Source organism: Gorilla gorilla, chromosome 11 (assembly GCF_029281585.2).
Source record: "Gorilla gorilla gorilla isolate KB3781 chromosome 11, NHGRI_mGorGor1-v2.1_pri, whole genome shotgun sequence".
In the NCBI taxonomy this organism is placed as follows: Eukaryota; Metazoa; Chordata; class Mammalia; order Primates; family Hominidae; genus Gorilla; species Gorilla gorilla.
In genome coordinates, this window is record NC_073235.2 from 100166525 (window position 1) to 100192792 (window position 26268).

A 26268-nucleotide genomic window follows, 5' to 3' on the forward strand; every position below is an offset into this window, starting at 1 on the left:
AAGGATATACAGAAACTCTATTATTTCTATAACTTCTCAGTAAATCTGAAATTATTTCAAAATGCAAGGCTAAAAAAATTAAAAGGACAGATGTTTGAGAGAAAAAGTATCAGGCTGTCTATGCATGTCCCACTTCTCATTAGTTTTTGCCTATTTCGGAGAGGATATTAATTGTAGTTTCTTTGATATTTTCTTCTGCTCCCTGCATTGTATGTTTCTTATGAATTTCTTTTTTTCTGTTTATTTTGTTCTCTCACCCTAGAGGTTTTCTTCTAACGTGGCTGCACGTCATAGTTAAGAGGGAGGCACTAAAATCCTAATGGGAAGTTCTTTGTGCATGGTTTGTCAGTGATCTTCACTTCAAGGATTTAAGAGACCAGCGAACTTTTTCTCTATGGTAGAAAGCATGCTTGGATTAGAATCCTGGATCTGCCACTTACTCAACTATGCTACTGTGGGCAAGTTACTTTTTAAGCTTAAAGTGATCAAATTAACACTGCCAGTAATTAGACATATTGGCATCTCATATCCCCTGATATGACACACTGATAAGGGCATATCACCTCTGTGATATTATTGTCCCAAATTCATACCCTTTATCTAATTAAGAGAAAACATAGGCCAACAAAAGTGAAGAGTGTTCTACAAAATAACTAATCAATATTTTAAAAAAGAATCAAGGTCATGAAAGACAATAAAAGACTATGTAAATGTCACAGATTGGTGGAGAATAAGGAGACATGACAAATTAATGTAGGATCTTAGATTAGATCCTAGAACAGAAAAAGAACATAAGTGAAAAAAATGGTGAAGTTTGTAGTTCACTTAATAGGTCTGTAGTTTACTTAACAGTATTTTATGAATGCTAATTTCTTGGTTTTGCTAATGTTTCGATTATAAGCTGTTAAAATTAGAAGTTGAGTGAAGAGATACATGAACTCTATGTATTATTTTTACAACCTTTCTGTAAGTGTAAAATTATTTTAAAATAAAATGTTAAAAAATAGGTTAAAAGGCCAAGGACGTTTGGTGGGATGGGATGATGGGGGAAGATAACTGCCAGGATATCTATGCATGGGTTGCTTCTCATTAATTTTGCTTGAGGCATGATGAATCCTTTTTTGATTTGTAAATTCAAGTCACAGTGTTTTTGATTTTGTTTTGCTGTTAAAATTTCTGCACATTCTTTCTGTTCCATTTATTCTGTATTCTTTTCTTGAGAATTACTATTTTTTGGTTGGACCTGTCTGCTCTCTCTATTCTAGCATTTTATCTCATCATTTAATCTTTCATGTTATTTTCTTTTACATTCTGGAAGAATTAAAAATATCCTTCTCTATGAAGGATTTCATTTTCTTTTGTGACTACTGGCCCTTTATGACAAAGGCAAATATGATTCTTTCCATCATGTCAATAGTTTTTGGGCAGTATTTTCTTACACTAGCCAGCAACCATTTCATTTTTCCTGTTTTTCAGTTTGCAATTGTTTCTTAAAGATCTATTACTGAGAACATGGGATACATCTTAAAAAATTGTATTTAATTTCCTCTAATACATACGTTCTTATACATATATACATATTTATACTATTCATCCTTGCCTTCAATGTAGTGCCATATTCAATTTTTTTTCACAGAATCCATATAATACATACTTTTCTGTTTACTCATCCTTGAATGGGGATCTACTCATGACAATTAGAATTGGTGTCATGAACACTTGATTCTCCTTACTGTCCTTACATCAAAAAGGAGGCTTGGTAGACACAGAACCTATACAATTTCTAATGTCTAAGTGGGTGAGCATTTTTTGCTCCTCCTGCCTAGTTCTTTATGAGTAAAAAACTTATTCTAGAGAATCTGAGGCTGTCTATTGTTTGACTATATATAGCATACATGAAAATTTATACCCTCCTTATATATTCAGAGCTTTTCCTGCCTCTGTCCTCTAGATTACATTGCTTTATACTTGTCCTTCCCAGGTTTTTCAGAATACAAGACAATTTTAGTCTCTAAATTGATTCATAAGTATTAATAATACTCAAGTGAGAAAATGGTTGGGAAAAAGATACTGGTAGTGGAATCTTTTTGTAAAGCAGATACAGTTGCTAATTTTTAGGTAAGTGCACGCTCTGGGCCTCTGAACTAGAAGTAGATAGTGGTAGTAGTTCAGATCCCTCTCCAATTTACTTCTGAATCATACTTTGTTGACCATTAGTTGTGTTTTTCATTTAAGTCCAATCAGTACTTAGAAGAAATTCCTTATAGCCTGGGCAAGAGGTTAAATATGATCCTTAATAGCCATATGTTTTCATCGATTGTTAGTAGACATGGAAGTTAAATAAAATACACATTGAACTTAATCCATATAAGAACAATTTTATTAGATGCTTATATTAATGCAAAAATGTAAAAACACTCTAAGAAAACCAAAACACTTTAGAATTCTCCACTTATACCCTTTATACCTTGGGATTTGATATTTATCTCAGAAACATAATGGTTCACATACCCAGAAACACAGATTTTCCTTTTGTTCCTTCCTAGTCTAGTTCAGTGGGATAATTTTGACATTATGTGGTTTTGCTTTTTTTGACTTTAAAACTTAATTCTCTTTTATTTCTTTTTTAAAATTAGAGATGGGGTCTCACCATATTGCCAGGCTGGCCTCAAACTTCTGGCTCAAGTGATCCTCCTGCCTTGGCCTCCCAAAGTGCTGGGGTTCAGGTGTGAGTTACCACACCTGGCCTAAAACTTGATTCTGTATAAGATGTTACTGCTGAATTAGGGAATGATGGCCCTAATTAGTATCATATTAATCTAGTTACCTCTATATTGGTCTGTTTTGTATTTATTCGTTTTTGTATTTGATTTGACAGAGTATGTAGGCTGTGGCTTACAGAGTATGTAGGCTGTGGCTTACAGCCAATGAGTAGTTTCTGGTAAACAGTACTTCACAGCAGTTAGACTTGTGCTTCAAACTCTGCATAAGGTTTCTATTTTATGGAATAGATTTGTTGCTTCAAGATAATTTTGACATTTGATATTTGAAATTCCTACTTTGGGATATCTTCAATTAACATTCATAAAGTTGTAATCATTAGAGCTTTAAAAATGAGTTTTACGCTTATAAAAACAACAACTCCTCCAAAGAATATTTCCACCTTTCTATTTTAAAAGTCACCAAGATTTTTGGTACTAGAGAAAATTTGCATTGGAAGTAAAAAAAGGCTAATGTTTCAAATGTCATTCACTAATATTTTAATATTAGTAATATGCTCTAGAAAAAGATTGTTTCATAATATAGAACATTTGTATATTAAGATTTCCATGTTATAATAGAAATGCACTGTAAATAATAGATAATTTGCCACATAGTAATACATGCATATTAAAGCATTTCTACAGCATTATATAGTTCTAGAAAACTACAGAAGTGGTTTTGGAGTTTCTGTCTCTGAGCGGGGTATCGTTTTGTATTGAGGGCCACTAAGTCACCTAAAGAAAAATATTGAGTATAAAATGCATAGAACAGTTAATCTTAAAAAATAAAAATGAGAAACACAAAATTCTACATAACTATCTTGTGCTCCAGTTTTGACTTTGGAAGTCTATTTTTTTCCATCTCTAACAAAAGAGGAATTGGTAATTATTATTATTTTTTATTTTAGAGATATACATGGTTTCACTCTGTTGCCCAAACTAGAATGCAGTGGCGTGATCATAGCTCACTGTAACCTTGAACCTTTGGGCTCAAGTGATCATCCTGCCTCAGCCTCCTGAGTAGTTAGCACTATAGGGGTGCACCACCATGCCCAGATAGTTTTAAAAATTTTTATTTTGTAGAGGCTGAGGAGTTAGCACTATAGGGGTGTACCACCATGCCCAGATAGTTTTTAAAATTTTTATTTTGTAGAGGCAGGGTCTCACTATGCTCTCAAACTCCTGGCTTCAAGCAATCCTCCTACCTTGGCCTCCCAAAGTGCTGGCATGAGCCACCACAGTTGGCCAGAATTGGTAATCTTTATATGACTATATTAAAGAGTAAGATACCAGTTTCTCTGTACATTTTCTGATGTTACCTACTCACAGATCTAAGAACATTTAGAGAAATATATACTCTCAAACTAGAAGAATTAAATTTTAAGAATGTTTAACATTAACATCCTTTGGAAATTTCTCCTATCCAAATACCACCCACCACTCCATCCTCTATTCAAATTATTCAATTTGTATAATTGTATAAATTACACAATTTCCATCACTTTGTGATATAGCTCTCTCTCAGTAACTGAAAATAACTATCACTTACATAATATGGCATAGCAACATCAGCCATTTCTGCAAAAGTATATTTGGAGTAAATGTTAACGACAGAAGAAGTCTGTTTTAGAAGATTTTCTAACAATACTAAAAATGAAGCCTCTATAAGTAATGTTTAGTAACACTATAGGTTTTGACAATATGTCAAAATTATGGTTTTATTTCATGTTTGGTGTATAGTGATAAAGCCAATGAAGGGATGCAGTGAGTGGTAATGGCAGTGAGTGGTAATGGGGTGAAGGGTCACGAGAAGACCAGGAGGCTCCTTAAAGTAGACTGTCTTGGTATTGAGTTCAACACATAAGATGGGCCAGAACATAAATATGAGTGTGAAATAGCTAATATCCATTATTTTAATGCAAAGACTATGCCTACCTTCCTCACCAAAGTACACTGTATGCAGGATTCATATTACCATCTCAACAGTTGATCAGTCTGTGGCTCTTTACTGCAGATAAAGTTCATTTCCTTAAAGGGATGATGCAAGAGTTTCACCAAGAAACTTGTTCATAAGGGAATAGGAAGAATTCCCTGTACATAGTAGATAGTCAAAATATATTGAGTGTATACATGGGTATAACTAGATTATCATTCTTTGGCCTGAATCTGACTAAGGAGGCATGAACATGATTCCTAAACTGGAAAAGGAGATCATTAATTGTTTTCACCTCCCCATAAATGTCACATGTCATCAACATAGATAATAAAAATCAGAGTACTGTATATTAAATATCTAGAATAGGCAAATTCATATAGATAGAAAGTAAATTAGAGGTAACCAGGGACTAGGGGTTGAGAGGAAGCACATAGGAAGAGTTATTGCTTAATGGGTGCAGAGAGTTTCAACTTGGGGTGAGGAAAAGGTTTGGAAACAATGGTGATGGTTGCATAGCATTGTGAATGTAATTAATGCCACTGAATTGTACACTTAACAATGGTTGAAACAGAAAATTTTTAAGTTTGAAGTCAGGTAGCATGATGCCTCCGGCTTTGTTCTTTTGGCTTAGGATTGACTTGGCGATGAGGGTTCTTTTTTGGTTCCATATGAACTTTAAAGTAGTTTTTTCCAATTCTGTGAAGAAAGCCATTGGTAGCTTGATGGAGATGGCATTGAATCTATAAATTACCTTGGGCAGTATGGCCATTTTCACGATATTGATTCTTCCTACCCGTGAGCATGGAATGTTCTTCCATTTGTTTGTATCCTCTTTTATTTCATTGAGCAGTGGTTTGTAGTTCTCCTTGAAGAGGTCCTTCACATCCCTTGTAAGTTGGATTCCTAGGTATTTTATTCTCTTTGAAGCAATTGTGAATGGGAGTTCACTCATGATTTGGCTCTCTGTTTGTCTGTTATTGGTGTATAAGAATGCTTGTGATTTTTGTACATTGATTTTGTATCCTGAGACTTTTCTGAAGTTGCTTATCAGCTTAAGGAGATTTTGGGCTGAGACAATGGGGTTTTCTAGATATACAATACTACAAGGCTACAGTAACCAAAACAGCATGGTACTGGTACCAAAGCAGAGATATAGATCAATGGAACAGAACAGAGCCCTCAGAAATAATGCCGCATATCTACAACTATCTGATCTTTGACAAGGTTGACAAAAACAAGAAATGGGGAAAGGATTCCCTATTTAATAAATGGTGCTGTGAAAACTGGCTAGCCATATGTAGAAAGCTGAAACTGGATCCCTTCCTTACACCTTATACAAAAATTAATTCAAGATGGATTAAAGACTTACATATTAGACCTAAAACCATAAAAACCCTAGAAGAAAACCTAGGCAATACCATTCAGGACATAGGCATGGGCAAGGACTTCATGTCTAAAACACCAAAAGCCATGGCAACAAAAGCCAAAATTGACAAATGGGATCTAATTAAACTAAAGAGCTTCTGCACAGCAAAAGAAACTACCATCAGAGTGAACAGGCAACCTACAAAATGGGAGAAAATTTTTGCAACCTACTCATCTGACAAAGGGCTAATATCCAGAATCTACAATGAACTCAAACAAATTTACAAGAAAAAAAACAAACAACCCCATCAAAAAGTGGGTGAAGAATATGAACAGACACTTCTCAAAAGAAGACATTTATGCAGCCAAAAAACACATGGAAAAATGCTCATCATCACTGGCCATCAGAGAAATGCAAATCAAAACCACAATGAGATACCATCTCACACCAGTTAGAATGGCAATCATTAAAAAGTCAGGAAACAACAGGTGCTGGAGAGGATGTGGAGAAATAGGAACACTTTTACACTGTTGGTGGGACTGTAAACCAGTTCAACCATTGTGGAAGTCAGTGTGGCGATTCCTCAGGGATCTAGAACTAGAAATACCATTTGACCCAGCCATCCCATTACTGGGTATACACCCAAAGGGTTATAAATCATGCTGATATAAAGACACATGCACACGTATGTTTACTGCGGCACTATTCACAATAGCAAAGACTTGGTACCAGCCCAAATGTCCAACAATGATAGAGTGGATTAAGAAAATGTGGCAGATATACACCACGGAATACTATGCAGCCATAAAAAATGATGAGTTCATGTCCTTTGTAGGGACATGGATGAAGCTGGAAACCATCATTCTCAGCAAACTATTGCAAGGACAAAAAACTAAACACCGCATGTTCTCACTCATAGGTGGGAATTGAACAATGAGAAAACTTGGACAGAGGAAGGGGAACAACACACACAGGGGACTGTTGTGGGTGGAGGGGGGAGGGATAGCATTAGGAGATATGCCTAATGCTAAATGATGAGTTAATGGGTGCAGCACACCAACATGGCACACGTATACATACGTAATGAACCTGCACGTTGTGCACATGTACCCTAAAACTTAAAGTATAATAATAATAAAATTAAAAAAAAGAATTCTATTTAAAGTCTGCATAATGAAAAATAAAGCAGAAAATTACTGCAAAAAATACACTGAACATTCTTACAAAGTGAACCATTGAGATAATTATTTCCAGGTTCCATGATACATTTGAGGTAAAAGTTATTGTAAAATTTATTTAAAAAAATGGATAAGATCAAGGGGAAATGTGATCTATTTTCTCTCTTTAGAAGCTTTTGGAATTTTTTCTATTATTCGTGCCATTCTGAAATTTCACAATAATTGGCCTTAGTGTGAGTCTTTTGCAGTAATTGTGGCAAGTAGTTGGTAGGCCTTTTCAATTTAGAGACTCTTGTCCTTAAGTTTCTAGGAAGTTTTCTTCTATTAATTTATTGATAATTTCCTCCAATGATTTTTCTCTATTCCTCTTTCTGCAATTTAAAAAATATTTGACTTCTTGGATTAATCTAATTTTATCTTTTCTCTATTATTATTCACCTCAGTCTTTTTTGATTCTACTTTCTGAAAACTTTTGCCTGTAATATTTAACTCACACATAATTTATTTCAATTATCACATTAGTGGAAAAACTAGTGACATTTTAGAATAAGGTGTATAGTTTAGACGACTGTACTGATGTTCATTTCCTGTGCCTGTGCCCTCTAGCCAAAGGATGAAGTAGGTGAAGGATATACAGAAACTCTATTATTTCTATAACTTCTCAGTAAATCTGAAATTATTTCAAAATGCAAGGCTAAAAAAATTAAAAGGACAGATGTTTGAGAGAAAAAGTATCAGGCTGTCTATGCATGTCCCACTTCTCATTAGTTTTTGCCTATTTCGGAGAGGATATTAATTGTAGTTTCTTTGATATTTTCTTCTGCTCCCTGCATTGTATGTTTCTTATGAATTTCTTTTTTTCTGTTTATTTTGTTCTCTCACCCTAGAGGTTTTCTTCTAACGTGGCTGCACGTCATAGTTAAGAGGGAGGCACTAAAATCCTAATGGGAAGTTCTTTGTGCATGGTTTGTCAGTGATCTTCACTTCAAGGATTTAAGAGACCAGCGAACTTTTTCTCTATGGTAGAAAGCATGCTTGGATTAGAATCCTGGATCTGCCACTTACTCAACTATGCTACTGTGGGCAAGTTACTTTTTAAGCTTAAAGTGATCAAATTAACACTGCCAGTAATTAGACATATTGGCATCTCATATCCCCTGATATGACACACTGATAAGGGCATATCACCTCTGTGATATTATTGTCCCAAATTCATACCCTTTATCTAATTAAGAGAAAACATAGGCCAACAAAAGTGAAGAGTGTTCTACAAAATAACTAATCAATATTTTAAAAAAGAATCAAGGTCATGAAAGACAATAAAAGACTATGTAAATGTCACAGATTGGTGGAGAATAAGGAGACATGACAAATTAATGTAGGATCTTAGATTAGATCCTAGAACAGAAAAAGAACATAAGTGAAAAAAATGGTGAAGTTTGTAGTTCACTTAATAGGTCTGTAGTTTACTTAACAGTATTTTATGAATGCTAATTTCTTGGTTTTGCTAATGTTTCGATTATAAGCTGTTAAAATTAGAAGTTGAGTGAAGAGATACATGAACTCTATGTATTATTTTTACAACCTTTCTGTAAGTGTAAAATTATTTTAAAATAAAATGTTAAAAAATAGGTTAAAAGGCCAAGGACGTTTGGTGGGATGGGATGATGGGGGAAGATAACTGCCAGGATATCTATGCATGGGTTGCTTCTCATTAATTTTGCTTGAGGCATGATGAATCCTTTTTTGATTTGTAAATTCAAGTCACAGTGTTTTTGATTTTGTTTTGCTGTTAAAATTTCTGCACATTCTTTCTGTTCCATTTATTCTGTATTCTTTTCTTGAGAATTACTATTTTTTGGTTGGACCTGTCTGCTCTCTCTATTCTAGCATTTTATCTCATCATTTAATCTTTCATGTTATTTTCTTTTACATTCTGGAAGAATTAAAAATATCCTTCTCTATGAAGGATTTCATTTTCTTTTGTGACTACTGGCCCTTTATGACAAAGGCAAATATGATTCTTTCCATCATGTCAATAGTTTTTGGGCAGTATTTTCTTACACTAGCCAGCAACCATTTCATTTTTCCTGTTTTTCAGTTTGCAATTGTTTCTTAAAGATCTATTACTGAGAACATGGGATACATCTTAAAAAATTGTATTTAATTTCCTCTAATACATACGTTCTTATACATATATACATATTTATACTATTCATCCTTGCCTTCAATGTAGTGCCATATTCAATTTTTTTTCACAGAATCCATATAATACATACTTTTCTGTTTACTCATCCTTGAATGGGGATCTACTCATGACAATTAGAATTGGTGTCATGAACACTTGATTCTCCTTACTGTCCTTACATCAAAAAGGAGGCTTGGTAGACACAGAACCTATACAATTTCTAATGTCTAAGTGGGTGAGCATTTTTTGCTCCTCCTGCCTAGTTCTTTATGAGTAAAAAACTTATTCTAGAGAATCTGAGGCTGTCTATTGTTTGACTATATATAGCATACATGAAAATTTATACCCTCCTTATATATTCAGAGCTTTTCCTGCCTCTGTCCTCTAGATTACATTGCTTTATACTTGTCCTTCCCAGGTTTTTCAGAATACAAGACAATTTTAGTCTCTAAATTGATTCATAAGTATTAATAATACTCAAGTGAGAAAATGGTTGGGAAAAAGATACTGGTAGTGGAATCTTTTTGTAAAGCAGATACAGTTGCTAATTTTTAGGTAAGTGCACGCTCTGGGCCTCTGAACTAGAAGTAGATAGTGGTAGTAGTTCAGATCCCTCTCCAATTTACTTCTGAATCATACTTTGTTGACCATTAGTTGTGTTTTTCATTTAAGTCCAATCAGTACTTAGAAGAAATTCCTTATAGCCTGGGCAAGAGGTTAAATATGATCCTTAATAGCCATATGTTTTCATCGATTGTTAGTAGACATGGAAGTTAAATAAAATACACATTGAACTTAATCCATATAAGAACAATTTTATTAGATGCTTATATTAATGCAAAAATGTAAAAACACTCTAAGAAAACCAAAACACTTTAGAATTCTCCACTTATACCCTTTATACCTTGGGATTTGATATTTATCTCAGAAACATAATGGTTCACATACCCAGAAACACAGATTTTCCTTTTGTTCCTTCCTAGTCTAGTTCAGTGGGATAATTTTGACATTATGTGGTTTTGCTTTTTTTGACTTTAAAACTTAATTCTCTTTTATTTCTTTTTTAAAATTAGAGATGGGGTCTCACCATATTGCCAGGCTGGCCTCAAACTTCTGGCTCAAGTGATCCTCCTGCCTTGGCCTCCCAAAGTGCTGGGGTTCAGGTGTGAGTTACCACACCTGGCCTAAAACTTGATTCTGTATAAGATGTTACTGCTGAATTAGGGAATGATGGCCCTAATTAGTATCATATTAATCTAGTTACCTCTATATTGGTCTGTTTTGTATTTATTCGTTTTTGTATTTGATTTGACAGAGTATGTAGGCTGTGGCTTACAGAGTATGTAGGCTGTGGCTTACAGCCAATGAGTAGTTTCTGGTAAACAGTACTTCACAGCAGTTAGACTTGTGCTTCAAACTCTGCATAAGGTTTCTATTTTATGGAATAGATTTGTTGCTTCAAGATAATTTTGACATTTGATATTTGAAATTCCTACTTTGGGATATCTTCAATTAACATTCATAAAGTTGTAATCATTAGAGCTTTAAAAATGAGTTTTACGCTTATAAAAACAACAACTCCTCCAAAGAATATTTCCACCTTTCTATTTTAAAAGTCACCAAGATTTTTGGTACTAGAGAAAATTTGCATTGGAAGTAAAAAAAGGCTAATGTTTCAAATGTCATTCACTAATATTTTAATATTAGTAATATGCTCTAGAAAAAGATTGTTTCATAATATAGAACATTTGTATATTAAGATTTCCATGTTATAATAGAAATGCACTGTAAATAATAGATAATTTGCCACATAGTAATACATGCATATTAAAGCATTTCTACAGCATTATATAGTTCTAGAAAACTACAGAAGTGGTTTTGGAGTTTCTGTCTCTGAGCGGGGTATCGTTTTGTATTGAGGGCCACTAAGTCACCTAAAGAAAAATATTGAGTATAAAATGCATAGAACAGTTAATCTTAAAAAATAAAAATGAGAAACACAAAATTCTACATAACTATCTTGTGCTCCAGTTTTGACTTTGGAAGTCTATTTTTTTCCATCTCTAACAAAAGAGGAATTGGTAATTATTATTATTTTTTATTTTAGAGATATACATGGTTTCACTCTGTTGCCCAAACTAGAATGCAGTGGCGTGATCATAGCTCACTGTAACCTTGAACCTTTGGGCTCAAGTGATCATCCTGCCTCAGCCTCCTGAGTAGTTAGCACTATAGGGGTGCACCACCATGCCCAGATAGTTTTAAAAATTTTTATTTTGTAGAGGCTGAGGAGTTAGCACTATAGGGGTGTACCACCATGCCCAGATAGTTTTTAAAATTTTTATTTTGTAGAGGCAGGGTCTCACTATGCTCTCAAACTCCTGGCTTCAAGCAATCCTCCTACCTTGGCCTCCCAAAGTGCTGGCATGAGCCACCACAGTTGGCCAGAATTGGTAATCTTTATATGACTATATTAAAGAGTAAGATACCAGTTTCTCTGTACATTTTCTGATGTTACCTACTCACAGATCTAAGAACATTTAGAGAAATATATACTCTCAAACTAGAAGAATTAAATTTTAAGAATGTTTAACATTAACATCCTTTGGAAATTTCTCCTATCCAAATACCACCCACCACTCCATCCTCTATTCAAATTATTCAATTTGTATAATTGTATAAATTACACAATTTCCATCACTTTGTGATATAGCTCTCTCTCAGTAACTGAAAATAACTATCACTTACATAATATGGCATAGCAACATCAGCCATTTCTGCAAAAGTATATTTGGAGTAAATGTTAACGACAGAAGAAGTCTGTTTTAGAAGATTTTCTAACAATACTAAAAATGAAGCCTCTATAAGTAATGTTTAGTAACACTATAGGTTTTGACAATATGTCAAAATTATGGTTTTATTTCATGTTTGGTGTATAGTGATAAAGCCAATGAAGGGATGCAGTGAGTGGTAATGGCAGTGAGTGGTAATGGGGTGAAGGGTCACGAGAAGACCAGGAGGCTCCTTAAAGTAGACTGTCTTGGTATTGAGTTCAACACATAAGATGGGCCAGAACATAAATATGAGTGTGAAATAGCTAATATCCATTATTTTAATGCAAAGACTATGCCTACCTTCCTCACCAAAGTACACTGTATGCAGGATTCATATTACCATCTCAACAGTTGATCAGTCTGTGGCTCTTTACTGCAGATAAAGTTCATTTCCTTAAAGGGATGATGCAAGAGTTTCACCAAGAAACTTGTTCATAAGGGAATAGGAAGAATTCCCTGTACATAGTAGATAGTCAAAATATATTGAGTGTATACATGGGTATAACTAGATTATCATTCTTTGGCCTGAATCTGACTAAGGAGGCATGAACATGATTCCTAAACTGGAAAAGGAGATCATTAATTGTTTTCACCTCCCCATAAATGTCACATGTCATCAACATAGATAATAAAAATCAGAGTACTGTATATTAAATATCTAGAATAGGCAAATTCATATAGATAGAAAGTAAATTAGAGGTAACCAGGGACTAGGGGTTGAGAGGAAGCACATAGGAAGAGTTATTGCTTAATGGGTGCAGAGAGTTTCAACTTGGGGTGAGGAAAAGGTTTGGAAACAATGGTGATGGTTGCATAGCATTGTGAATGTAATTAATGCCACTGAATTGTACACTTAACAATGGTTGAAACAGAAAATTTTTAAGTTTGAAGTCAGGTAGCATGATGCCTCCGGCTTTGTTCTTTTGGCTTAGGATTGACTTGGCGATGAGGGTTCTTTTTTGGTTCCATATGAACTTTAAAGTAGTTTTTTCCAATTCTGTGAAGAAAGCCATTGGTAGCTTGATGGAGATGGCATTGAATCTATAAATTACCTTGGGCAGTATGGCCATTTTCACGATATTGATTCTTCCTACCCGTGAGCATGGAATGTTCTTCCATTTGTTTGTATCCTCTTTTATTTCATTGAGCAGTGGTTTGTAGTTCTCCTTGAAGAGGTCCTTCACATCCCTTGTAAGTTGGATTCCTAGGTATTTTATTCTCTTTGAAGCAATTGTGAATGGGAGTTCACTCATGATTTGGCTCTCTGTTTGTCTGTTATTGGTGTATAAGAATGCTTGTGATTTTTGTACATTGATTTTGTATCCTGAGACTTTTCTGAAGTTGCTTATCAGCTTAAGGAGATTTTGGGCTGAGACAATGGGGTTTTCTAGATATACAATACTACAAGGCTACAGTAACCAAAACAGCATGGTACTGGTACCAAAGCAGAGATATAGATCAATGGAACAGAACAGAGCCCTCAGAAATAATGCCGCATATCTACAACTATCTGATCTTTGACAAGGTTGACAAAAACAAGAAATGGGGAAAGGATTCCCTATTTAATAAATGGTGCTGCGAAAACTGGCTAGCCATATGTAGAAAGCTGAAACTGGATCCTTTCCTTACACCATATACAAAAATTAATTCAAGATGGATTAAAGACTTACATGTTAGACCTAAAACCATAAAAACCCTAGAAGAAAACCTAGGCAATACCATTCAGGACATAGGCATGGGCAAGGACTTCATGTCTAAAACACCAAAAGCCATGGCAACAAAAGCCAAAATTGACAAATGGGATCTAATTAAACTAAAGAGCTTCTGCACAGCAAAAGAAACTACCATCAGAGTGAACAGGCAACCTACAAAATGGGAGAAAATTTTCGCAATCTACTCATCTGACAAAGGATATCTCTAATATCCAGAATCTGCAATGAACTCAAACAAATTTACAAGAAAAAAACAAACGACCCCATCAAAAAGTGGGTGAAGGATATGAACAGACACTTCTCAAAAGAAGACATTTATGCAGCCAAAAAACACATGAAAAAATGCTCATCATCACTGGCCATCAGAGAAATGCAAATCAAAACCACAATGAGATACCATCTTACACCAGTTAGAATGGCGATCATTAAAAAGTCAGGAAACAACAGGTGCTGGAGAGGATGTGGAGAAATAGGAACACTTTTACACTGTTGGTGGGACTGTAAACTAGTTCAACCATTGTGGAAGTCAGTGTGGTGATTCCTCAGGGATCTAGAACTAGAAATACCATTTGACCCAGCCATCCCATTACTGGGTATATACCCAAAGGACTATAAATCATGCTGATATAAAGACACGTGCACATGTATGTTTATTGCGGCACTATTCACAATAGCAAAGACTTGGAACCAACCCAAATGTCCAACAACGACAGACTGGATTAAGAAAATGTGGCAGATATACACCACGGAATACTATGCAGCCATAAAAAATGATGAGTTCATGTCCTTTGTAGGGACATGGATGAAGCTGGAAACCATCATTCTCAGCAAACTATTGCAAGGACAAAAAACCAAACACCGCATGTTCTCACTCATAGGTGGGAATTGAACAATGAGAACACATGGACACAGGAAGGGGAACATCACACTCCGGGGACTGTTGTGGGGTGGGGGGAGTGGGGAGGGATAGCATTAGGAGATATGCCTAATGCTAAATGATGAGTTAATGGGTTCAGTACACCAACATGGCACAGGTATACATATGTAACAAACCTGCACATTGTGCACATGTACCCTAAAACTTAAAGTATATTAAAATAAAATAAAATAAAAATTTTTTAAAAAAGAAAATTTTTAAGTTGCATATGTTACCACAATAAATAAAAAAGTTAATAGTTAATTTAGAATTATATTTCCTTCACATGAAAGAGTTTGCTAATTCTGTACTTCTGATCACAAGTGTGATGTAAATATCCAAAATTGTTCGTTTCTAGATGAGAAAGTTGGAAAACTTGAAATATGATGGAAGAAAAAACAAAGTAAAAAGTCAAAACAAACTTCTTACTTTAATTGGTTCAGGCTGCATCACAGGCGCAGGCATAGTGATGGCACTTGGAGCATAAACCTGGTGATATGTTGCTTGAACTCCATGATCAGAATAAGGCTATTACAAAAAAAGAGAGAAAAAATGTCACCTTTCATCTATTAATTCTAAATATTTACTCAGCATTTACAATATACTAATCATCTAGCTATACAATGTAGAAACAGTTAAAAACACATGCCCTTATGTTTAATTAACTTATAATCTGATGAGTTAATATAATGAATTAACTTGTAATCTGATGAGGGAAATAGACAGTAGTCAGAATGATCATAAATCCTATAGACACGTACAGGGATGCAACAGGCAAGGGAAGAGATTATGTAAATACAGTTATGGCTTGTCCAGCAGATGGTGGTACCATTCATTGGAATACAGAATACAAGGAAAGCTTAATATTCATGTAATTGTGTGTAAGGGGTTGCAGAGCAGGAGTTAGGTTTGTGATATACAAAATTTGTGGTATCTGTAGGAATTCTAGTAGACGTATACTGTTGATAGATGTGGCTCTAGACCAGGACTGTCAAATAGAAATATAATGTGAGCTACATATGTTATTTAAAATTTTCCCATTGTCATGTTAGAAAAATAAAAAATGGTAGAATTAATTTTTAGTAATGCCTTTTATTTAAACTAATACATATTAAATATTATCATATAAAAGTACAATCAATATAAACATTACCAAGATGTTTTACATTCCTTTTTCTTTTGTTTTTGAGATGGAGTCTTGCTGTCTTCCAGGCTGGAGTGCAGTGGTGCGATCTCGGCTCACTGCAAGCTCCACCTCCCGGGTTCACACCATTCTCCTGCCTCAGCCTCCCAAGTAGCTGAGACTACAGGTGCCGCCACTACGCCCGGCTAATTTTTTGTATTTTTAGTAGAGACGGGGTTTCACCGTGTTAGCCAGGATGGTCTTGATCTCCTGACCTCGTGATCCACCCGCCTCTGCCTCCCAAAATGCTGGGATTACAGGCGTGAGCCACTGCGCCCAGCTACATTCTTTTTTCACACTGTGTCTTCAAAACCCAGTACGTATTTTACACTTAGGGGACATCTCAATTCGGTCTTACCACATTTCAAGTGCTCAATTGCCACATGTGGCTAGTGGCTATTGTAGTGGATAGTGCAGTCTAAAACTCAGGAGTGAGACGGAGGCTAGATATATGGCTATGGATGATAACATCAGAGTGAGTACATGTAGTGAAAGAATGGAGAATCAAATACGAAATCTGCTTATAAAGGAAAACAAAAGGAGGTAAAAGGATTGCCAGAAGAGAGTAGTATCATGGAAACCAAGGGTAGGAAGAGTTTTAGGGAGTAGGTACAATGTCTCTGAGAGGTCAAATAAGATTAAAAAGAAAGGAAAGTTTGTGTCAGTTAGGAAGTCATTGAGGACCTTTACCCAAGGCAGCTTCAGCAGAAAGGTAATGAAGTAGACTTCAGCAGGTGAGGAGTGAATGGGTAGTGAAGTAGCAGAAATTCTGAATGTAGACTACTTTTTCAAGAAACTTGGCTTTGGAAGGTAGCAGAAAATCAGGGAAGTGGTGGAAGTGTGTGTCACAGGATAATATTGCCTCTTACAAGGTGCTGCGCACTATACAAAGAACTTTGTATACCATCTCTCTAGTCTTTACATCAATCCTGCAAAATAGTTTTTCCTGATGTCCTCATTTTACAAATAAGGAAATTATGAAAGCAAGACCATGAAGGGTTAAGCAATTCCTCAAAGTAACACAGTAAGTTGTGAAGCTGTAAACCAATGGAGAGAAGAAGACTTCAAACACAAGAGAGAAAAAGAACAGTAGATGGAATGAGGTCCCTGAGGAGGAGGGAAATTATAGCATTTAGATAGCAAGAGGCAGAAATAACCTTGGACAAGACTGAAAGTCACTAAATAAATATAAGAAGCTAAGGGTGAGTTAGGATACAGGTAAGTTTGTGTTTCTGGGGTTGGAGGCTGAGTTGGTTTTCACAAATTGGTTCTTACTTACTCTGCAAAAGAGAAGGCAAAGCTATATTCTCAGAATGACATGGGCAGGCAGTGGAGTGGGTGCAATCTGGTAGTACTGAGGGCTTGGCAAAGGTTTAAAATAATCATTGAAATAAGTGAGTGAAGACGGTCACTTTTTTTTTAAAAAAAGAAATTTGACTATAACGCTCACAAGAAAAGTCGTGAAGTTCTTAATTTTAGGGAAAAAACACTTCAACTGTAAACCATCCCACTCTATTCATTAAGTTATATATTAGTCAGACTATACCCTCTACTAGAAACAGTAGCAAAACAAAAACATGCAAATATTTTTTATGGAAATACCACACAAAGTACAAGTTATAAGATAATGATGAGCAATATTTTCAGAAAAGCTTTATTAGATTCCATTAAATAGTGCATATATTCTGATGGTAAGTATCTGATATCAGATATTAAAAATATGATTTAATGCCAAAAGAGATTCTGACAAAAAATAAAATGTAAAAGCATTCTTATCTCACTACCTGCTCCTGACAAACCAGAAAACAACAAAAAGAACAAAATATAGATTTTTAAAATGCCATCATCAATTAAAGAAGAAAATGCCTATGACTCCCAAACCATACACAATGTAGAATGTCTGCCAAGTGCTGTGCAAGTTGGACCAACATAAGGGAGGATTCTGAAGCCTCCTCAGTCATGAGAAAGGATGACGATTTCCCAAGAGGTCAATGTTCTGGAAGACCTCCTCAAAGATACTTTAGAGTCTTGAGTGCAGAAGTATGTATTGGTCAGGGTGAGGTAGAAGCACAAAATATCTCCACAGAGATCCTATTCATAATTAGGATAATAATTAATAATAGGCCGGGCGCGGTGGCTCACGCTTGTAATCCCAGCACTTTGGGAGGCCGAGGCGGGTGGATCATGAGGTCAGGAGATCGAGACCATCCTGGCTAACACGGTGAAACCCCGTCTCTACTAAAAATACAAAAAAATTAGCCGGGCGTGATGGCGGGCTCCTGTAGTCCCAGCTACTCGGGAGGCTGAGGCAGGAGAATGGCGTGAACCCGGGAGGCGGAGCTTGCAGTGAGCCGAGATTGCACCACTGTGCTCCCGCCTGGGCCACAGAGCGAGACTTCGTCTCAAAAAAAAAAAAAAAAAAAAAAAAATAATAATAATTAATAATAATTAAGAATCCTGACTTAACGGGGGGGGTAGACTTGATGGAGAAATCATGTTTATATAATTTTTCTTGTCTACTATCTAGCCTTTTACCTGAGGAATACTGCTGGAGGTGAAGCAGGGAGAAAGTGGGAAAGGAAGTAGCAATTGCCACATCCCAATACAGAACCCCTGTGATAAAAAGGGCTTTACAAGGAACAAAAATGATCTCTGGCAAGGATGTGGAGGAAAGGGAATCCTTGTACACTGCTGGTGGGAATGTAAATTAGTATGGCCATTTTGGAAAACAGTAGGGTGGTTTCTCAGAAAATTAAGAATACTATCATATGATCTAGAAATCCCACTACTGTGTATACATATCCAAAGGAAATGAAGTCAGTATGTTAAAAAGATATCTCTATTTCCATGTTCACTCCAGCATTATTTATAATAGTCAAGATATGGAATCAACCTTAGTGTCCATCAATCAGTGAATGGATAAAGAAAATGTAGTATCTATATACACAATGGAATACTGTTCAGCCTTAACAAAGAAGGAGATCCTGTCATTTATGACAACATGGATGAACCTGGAGGACATTATGCTAAGTGAAATAAGCCAAGCACAGAAAGACAAATACTACATGATTTCACTTATATGCAGAACGTGAAAAAGTCGAACTCATAGAAGCAGAGAGGGCCAGGTGCGGTGGCTTATGCCTGTAATCCCAGCACTTTTGGAGGCCGAGGCAGGCGGATCATGAGGTCAAGAAATCGAGACCATCCTGGCCAACATGGTGAAACCCCGTCTCTACTAAAAATATAAAAATTAGCCGGGCATGGTGGTGTGTGCCTGTAGTCCCAGCTATTTGGGAGGCTGGGACAGGGGGATCGCTTGAACCCGGGAGGCAGAGGTTGCAGTGAGCCGAGATCATGCCACTGCACTCCAACTTGGACTTGGTGACAGAGTGAGACTCCGTCTCAAAAAAAAAAAAAAAAAAAAAAAGAAGCAGAGAGAAGAATGGTGGTTGCCAGGGGCTGGGGACGGCGAGTGAGATGGGAGATGTTGGTCAAAGGTTACAGAGTTTCAGTTCTAAAGGAAGAATATGCCCTGACGATCTACTGTATAGCATGACTATAGTTAATAATAACATATTATATACTTGAAAATTGCTAAGACTTAAAGTACCTTAAATGTTCTCACCACAAACAAAAAAAAGGATAACCATGTGAGGTGATGGATTAGCTTGATTGGGATAATCATTTCACAGTGTGTACATATATCCAACCATCATGCTATACACTGTAAATGTATACCATTTGTCATTAGTTACAATTTAGTAAAGCTGAGGATAAAAAGAAAAAAGCAACCATAAAAAAATAGGTGGGGCAGGCCAGGCGCAGTGGCTCATGCCTGTAATCCCAGCACTTTGGGAGGCCGAGGCAGGCTGATCACGAGGTCAGGAGATTGAGACCATCCTGGCTAACACTGTGAAACCCCGTCTCGACTAAAAATACAAAAAATTAGCCAGACTTGGTGGCACACGCCTGTAGTCCCAGCTACTTGGGAGGCTGAGGCAGGAGAATCACTTGAACCCAGGAGGCAGAGGTTGCAGTGAGCTGAGATGGCATCACTGCACTCCAGCCTGGGCGACAGAGCAAGACTCGGGCTCAAAAAAAAAAAAAAAAAGGTGGGGCATGAAACAAACAATAAAGAAATCCTAGTAAAAGTATTGATAGTAAATCTTAAGATCCAACTGTGGGAATTATTGTTTCAGAACAAAATTATAATATTAAAAAAGTAATAAAACAATGTACTTAAACTGGGAGGTAAATGCTAATTTCTTAATCTTTCACCACACTGATTTAAAACATACCATGCACATGGTACTGGTACAAAAACACAGACCAATGGAACAGGATAGAGAACTCAAATAAGACCACATATTTACAACCATCTGATTTTCAACAAACCTGACAAAAACAAGCAATGGGGAAAGGATTCCTTGTTTAATAAATGGTGCTGGGGAGGTCCAGGGCAAGATGGCCAAATAGGACCAGCTCTGGTCCGCAGGTTCCAGTGAGAACAATGTAGAAGGTGGGTGATTTCTGCATTTCCAACTGAGGTACCCAGCTCATCTCACTGGGACTGGTTAGACAGTGGGTGCAGCCCACGGAGGGTGAGCAGAAGCAGGGTGGGGCGTCACCTCACCCGGGAAGCACAAGGGGTCGGGGAACTCCCTTCCCCAGCCAAGGGAAGCCATGAGGGACAGTGATATCTGGCTCAGATACTACGCTTTTCCCATGGCTTTTGCACCCGCAGACCAGGAGATCCCCTCGGGTGCCTACACCACCAGGGCCCTGGGTTTCAAGCACAAAACTGGGTGCCCATTTGGGCAGACACCGAGCTAGCTACAGGGTTTTTTTTGTTCATACCCCAGTGGCACCTGGAACTCCAGAGAGACAGAACCATTCACTCTCCTGGAAAGGGAGCTGAAGCCAGGAGTCAAGTGGTCTTGCTCAGTGGATCCCACTTCCATGGAGCCCAGCAAGCTAAGACCCACTGGCTTGAAATTCTCGCTGCCAGCACAGCTGTCTGAAGTCGACCTGGGATGCTCAAGCTTGGTCGGGGGTTGGGGCATCTGCCATTACTGAGGCTTGAGTAAGCGGTTTTCCACTCACAGTGTAAATAAAGCCACTGGGAAGTTCGGACTGGGCGGAACCCACCTCAGTACCACAAAGCCACTGTAGCCAGACTGCCTCTCTAGATTCCTCCTCTCTGGGCAGGGCATCTCTGAAAGAAAGGCAGCAGCCCCAGTCAGGGGCTTATAGATAAAACTCCCATCTCCCTGGGACAAAACACCTGGGGGAAGGGGCAGCTGTGGGTGCAGCTTCAGCAGACTTAAATGTTCCTGCCTGCCAGCTCTGAAGAGAGCAATAGATCTCCCAGCACAGTGCTTGAGCTCTGCTAAGGGACAGAATGCCTCCTCAAGTGAGTCCCTGACACCTGTGCCTCCTGACTGGGAGACACCTCCTAGCAGGGGTTGACAGACACCTCATACAGGAGAGCTCCAGTTGGCATCTGGTGGGTGTCCCTCCGGGACGAAGCTTCCAGAAGAAGGAGCAGGCAGCAATCTTTGCTGTTCTGCAGCTTCCGCTGGTGATACCCAGGCAAACAGGGTCTGGGGTGGATCTCCAGCAAACTCCTACAGATCTGCAGCAGAGGGGCCTGACTCTTAGAAGGAAAACTAACAAACAGAAAGCAATAACATCAACATCAACAAAAAGGACATCCACGCAAAAACCCCATCCACAGGTCATCAGCATCCAATATCAAAGGTAGATAAATCCACAAAGATGAGGAAAAACCAGCACAAAAAGGCTGAAAATTCCAAAAACCAGAATGCCTCTTCCCCTCCAAAGGATCACAACTCCTCGCCAGCAAGGGAACAAAACTGGACGGAGAGTGAGTTTGATGAATTGACAGAAGTAGGCTTCAGAGGTGGGTAATAAACTCTTCTGAGCTAAAGGCGCATGTTCTAACCCAGTGCAAGGAAGCTAAGAACCTTGATAAAAGGTTACAGGAACTGCCAACTAGAATAGCCAGTTTAGAGAAAAAGATAAGTGACCTGATGGAACTGAAAAACACAGCACGAGAACTTCGTGAAGCATACACAAGTATCAATAGCTGAATTGATCAAGCAGAAGAAAGGATATCAGAGATGGAAGACTGACTTAATGAAATAAAGCGTGAAGACAAGATTAGAGAAAAAAGAATGAAAAGGAATGAACAAAGCCTCCAAGAAATATGGGACTATGTGAAAAGGCCAAAGTTTAGGTTTGATTGGTGTACCTAAAAGTGACGCGGGGAATGGAACCAAGGTGGAAAACACACTTCAGGATATTATCCAGGAGAACTTCCTCAACCTAGCAAGACAGGCCAACATTCAAATTTAGAAAATACAGAAACCACCAGAAAGATACTCCTTGAGAAGAGTTTGGTGGGAAGCCCACCAAACTAACAGCAGATCTCTCTGCAGAAACCCTACAAGCCAGAAGAGAGTAGCAGCTAATATTCAACATTCTTAAAGAAAAGAATTTTCAACCCAGAATTTCATATCCAGCCAAACTAAGCTTTATAAGTGAAGGAGAAATAAAATCCTTTACAGACAAGCAAATGCTGAGAGACTTTGTCACCACCAGGCCTGCCTTACAAGAATTCCTGAAGGAAGTACTAAATATGGAAAGGAAAAACCAGTACTAGTGACCGCAAAAACATACCAAAATGTAAAGACCATCGACACTATAAGGAAACTGCATCAACTAATGTGGAAAATAACCAGCTAACATCATAACGACAGGATCAAATTCACACATAACAATATTAACTTAAAATGTAAATGGGCTAAACGCCCCAATTAAAAGACACAGACTGGCAAATTGGACAAAGAGTCAAGACCCATTGGTGTGCTATATTCAGGAGACCCATCTCATGTGCAAAGACACACATAGGCTCAAAATAAAGGGATGGAGGAATATTTACCAAGCAAATGGAAAGCAAAAAAAAGCAGGGGTTGCAATCCTAGTCTCTGATAAAACAGACTTTAAACCAACAAAGATAAAAAAAGACAAAGAAGGGCATTACATAATGGTAAAGGGATCAATGCAACAAGAAGAGCTAACTATCCTAAATATATATGCACCCAATACAGGAGCACCCAGATTCACAAAGCAGGTTCTTAGAGACCTACACAGAGACTTAGACTCCCACACAATAATAATGGGAGACTTTAACACCCCACTGTCAATATTAGACAGATCAATGAGACAGAAAATTAACAAATATAGTCAGGACTTAAACTCAGCTCTGGACCAAGAGGACCTAATAGACATCTACAGAACTCTCCACCCCAAATCAACAGAATATACATTCTTCTCAGCACCACATAGCACTTATTGTAAAATTGACCACATAATTGGAAGTAAAACACTCCTCAGAAAATGGTAAAGAACGGAAATCATAACAAACAGTCTCTCAGACCACAGTGCAATCAAATTAGAATGCAGGATTAAGAAACTCACTCAAAACCACACAACTACATGGAAACTGAACAATCTGCTCCTGAATGACTAGTGGATAAATTATGAAATTAAGGCAGAAATAAATAGGTTCTTTGAAACCAATGAGAACAAAGACACAACATACCAGAATCTCTGGGACACAGTTAACGCACTGTTTAGAGAGAAATTTATAGCACTAAATGCCCACAGGAGAAAGAGGGAAAGATCTAAAATGGACACCCTAACATTACAATTAAAAGAACTAGAGAAGCAAGATCAAACAAATTCAAAAGCTAGCAGAAGACAAGAAATAACTATATTAGAGCAGAACTGAGGGAGATAGAGACACGAAAAACCCTTCAAAAAAATCAATGAATCCAAGAGCTGGTTTTTTGAAAAGATTAACAAAATAGACCACTAGCCAGACTGATAAAGAAGAAAAGAGAGAAGAATCAAATAGACGCAATAAAAAATGATAAAAGGGATATCACCACTGATCCCACAGAAATACAAACTACCATCAGAGAATACTATAAACACCTCTACACAAATAAACTAGAAAATCTAGAAGAAATGGATAAATTTCTGGACATATACACCCTCCCAAGACTAATCCAGGAAGAAATCGAATCCCTGAATAGGCCAATAACAAGTTCTGAAATTAAGGCAGTAATTAATAGCCTACTAAACAAAAAAAGTCCAGGACCAGACAGATTCATAGCCGAATTCTACCAGAGGTACAAAGAGGAGCTAGTACCATTCCTTCTGAAACTATTCCAAATAATAGAAAAAGAGGGACTCCTTCCTAACTTATTTTGTGAGGCCAGCATCATCCTGATACCAAAACCTGTCAGAAACCAACAAAAAAAAGAAAATTTCAGGCCAACATCCCTGATGAACATCGAAGCAAAAATCCTCAATAAAATACTGGCAAACCAAATCCAGCAGCACATCAAAAATCTTATTCAGCACCGTCAAGTTGGCTTCATCCCTGGGATGCAAGGCTGGTTCAACATATGCAAATCACTAAATGTAACCCATCACATAAACAGAACCAACGACAAAAACCACATGATTATCTCAATAGACGCAGAAAAGGCCTTCAAAAAAATTCAACACCCTTTCATGCTAAAAACACTTAATAAACTAGGTATTGATGGAACGTATCTCAAAATAATAAGAGCTATTTATGACAAATGAATAGCCAATATCATACTGAATGGGCAAAAGCTGGAAGCATTCCCTTGAAAACTAGCACAAGACAAGGATGCCTTCTCTCATCACTCCTATTCAACACAGTATTGGAAGTTCTGGCCAGGGCAATCAGGCAAGAGAAAGAAATAAAGTGTATTCAAATAGGAAGACAGGAAGTCAAACTGTCTCTGTTTGCAGATGACATGATTGTATATTTAGAAAACCCCATCATCTCAGCCCCAAAACTCCTTAAACTGATAAGAAACTTCAGTAAAGTCTCAGGATACAAAATCAATGTGCAAAAATCACAAGCATTCAGCATTCCTATACTCCAATAATAGGCAGAGAACCAAATCATGAGCAAACTCCCATTCACAATTGCTACAAAGAGAATAAAGTAGCTAGGAATACAACTTACAAGGGATGTGAAGGACCTCTTCAAGGAGAACTACAAACCACTGCTCAAGGAAATATGAGAGGACACAATCAAATGTAAAAACATTCCATGCTCACGGGTAGGAAGAATCAATATTGTGAAAATGGCTATGCTGCCCAAAGTAATTTATAGATTCAATGCTATTCCCATCAAGCTACCATTGACTTTCTTCACAGAATTAGAAAAAACTAGTTTAAATTTCATATGGAACCAAAAAAGAGGCCATATAACCAAGACAATCCTAAGTGAAAAGAACAAAGCTGGAGGCATCACGCTACCTGACTTCAAACTATACTACAAGGCTACACCAACCAAAACAGCATGGTACTGGTACCAAAACAGATATATAGACCAATGGAACAGAACAGAGACCTCAGAAATAACATCACACATCTACAACCATCTGATCTTTGACAAACCTGACTACAACAAGAAATGGGGAAAGGATTCCCTATTTAATAAATGGTGTCGAGAAAACTGGCTGGCCATATGCAGAAAACTGAAACTGGACCTCTTCCTTACACCTTATACAAAAATTAACTCACGATGGATTAATGACTTAAATGTAAGAACTAAAACCATAAAAATCCTAGAAGAAAACCTAGGTAATACCATTCAGGACATAGGCATGACTAAAACACTAAAAGTAATGGCAAGAAAAGCCAAAATTGACAAATGGGATCTAATTAAACTAAAGAGCTTCTGCACAGCAAAAGAAACTATCATCAGAGTGAACAGGCAACATACAGAATGGGAGAAAATTTTTGCCATCTATCCATCTGACAATAGGCTAATATCTAGAATCTAAACAGAACTTAAACAAATTTACAAGAAAAAAACAATCCCATCAAAAAGTGGGTGAAGGATATGAACAGACACTTCTCAAAAGAAGATATTTATGTGGCCAACAAACATGAAAAAAAGCTCATCATCACTGGTCATTAGAGAAATGCAAATCAAAAGCACAATGAGATACCATCTCACGCCAGTTAGAATGGCAATCACTAAAAAGTCAGGAAACAACAGATGCTGGAGAGGATGTGGAGAAATAGGCATGCTTTTACACTGTTGGTGGGAGTGT

General features: G+C 37.1%; 1 protein-coding gene across 8 annotated transcripts in view; it reads right to left on the minus strand.

Annotated features, from left to right (window-relative positions):
* Positions 1–26268, minus strand: part of BOLL (boule homolog, RNA binding protein) — a 133541-nt gene that overhangs the window by 73767 nt on the left and 33506 nt on the right. For all 8 annotated transcript variants that reach the window (XR_002005038.4, XM_004033004.4, XM_019022835.2 and 5 more), the window contains one exon: positions 15322–15420. Coding sequence is in view for 7 of the 8 variants with exons in the window: in XM_004033004.4 (XP_004033052.1) it covers positions 15322–15420 (99 nt within the window). In the remaining variant the exon portion in view is untranslated. The remainder of the gene's footprint in view (positions 1–15321; positions 15421–26268) is intronic.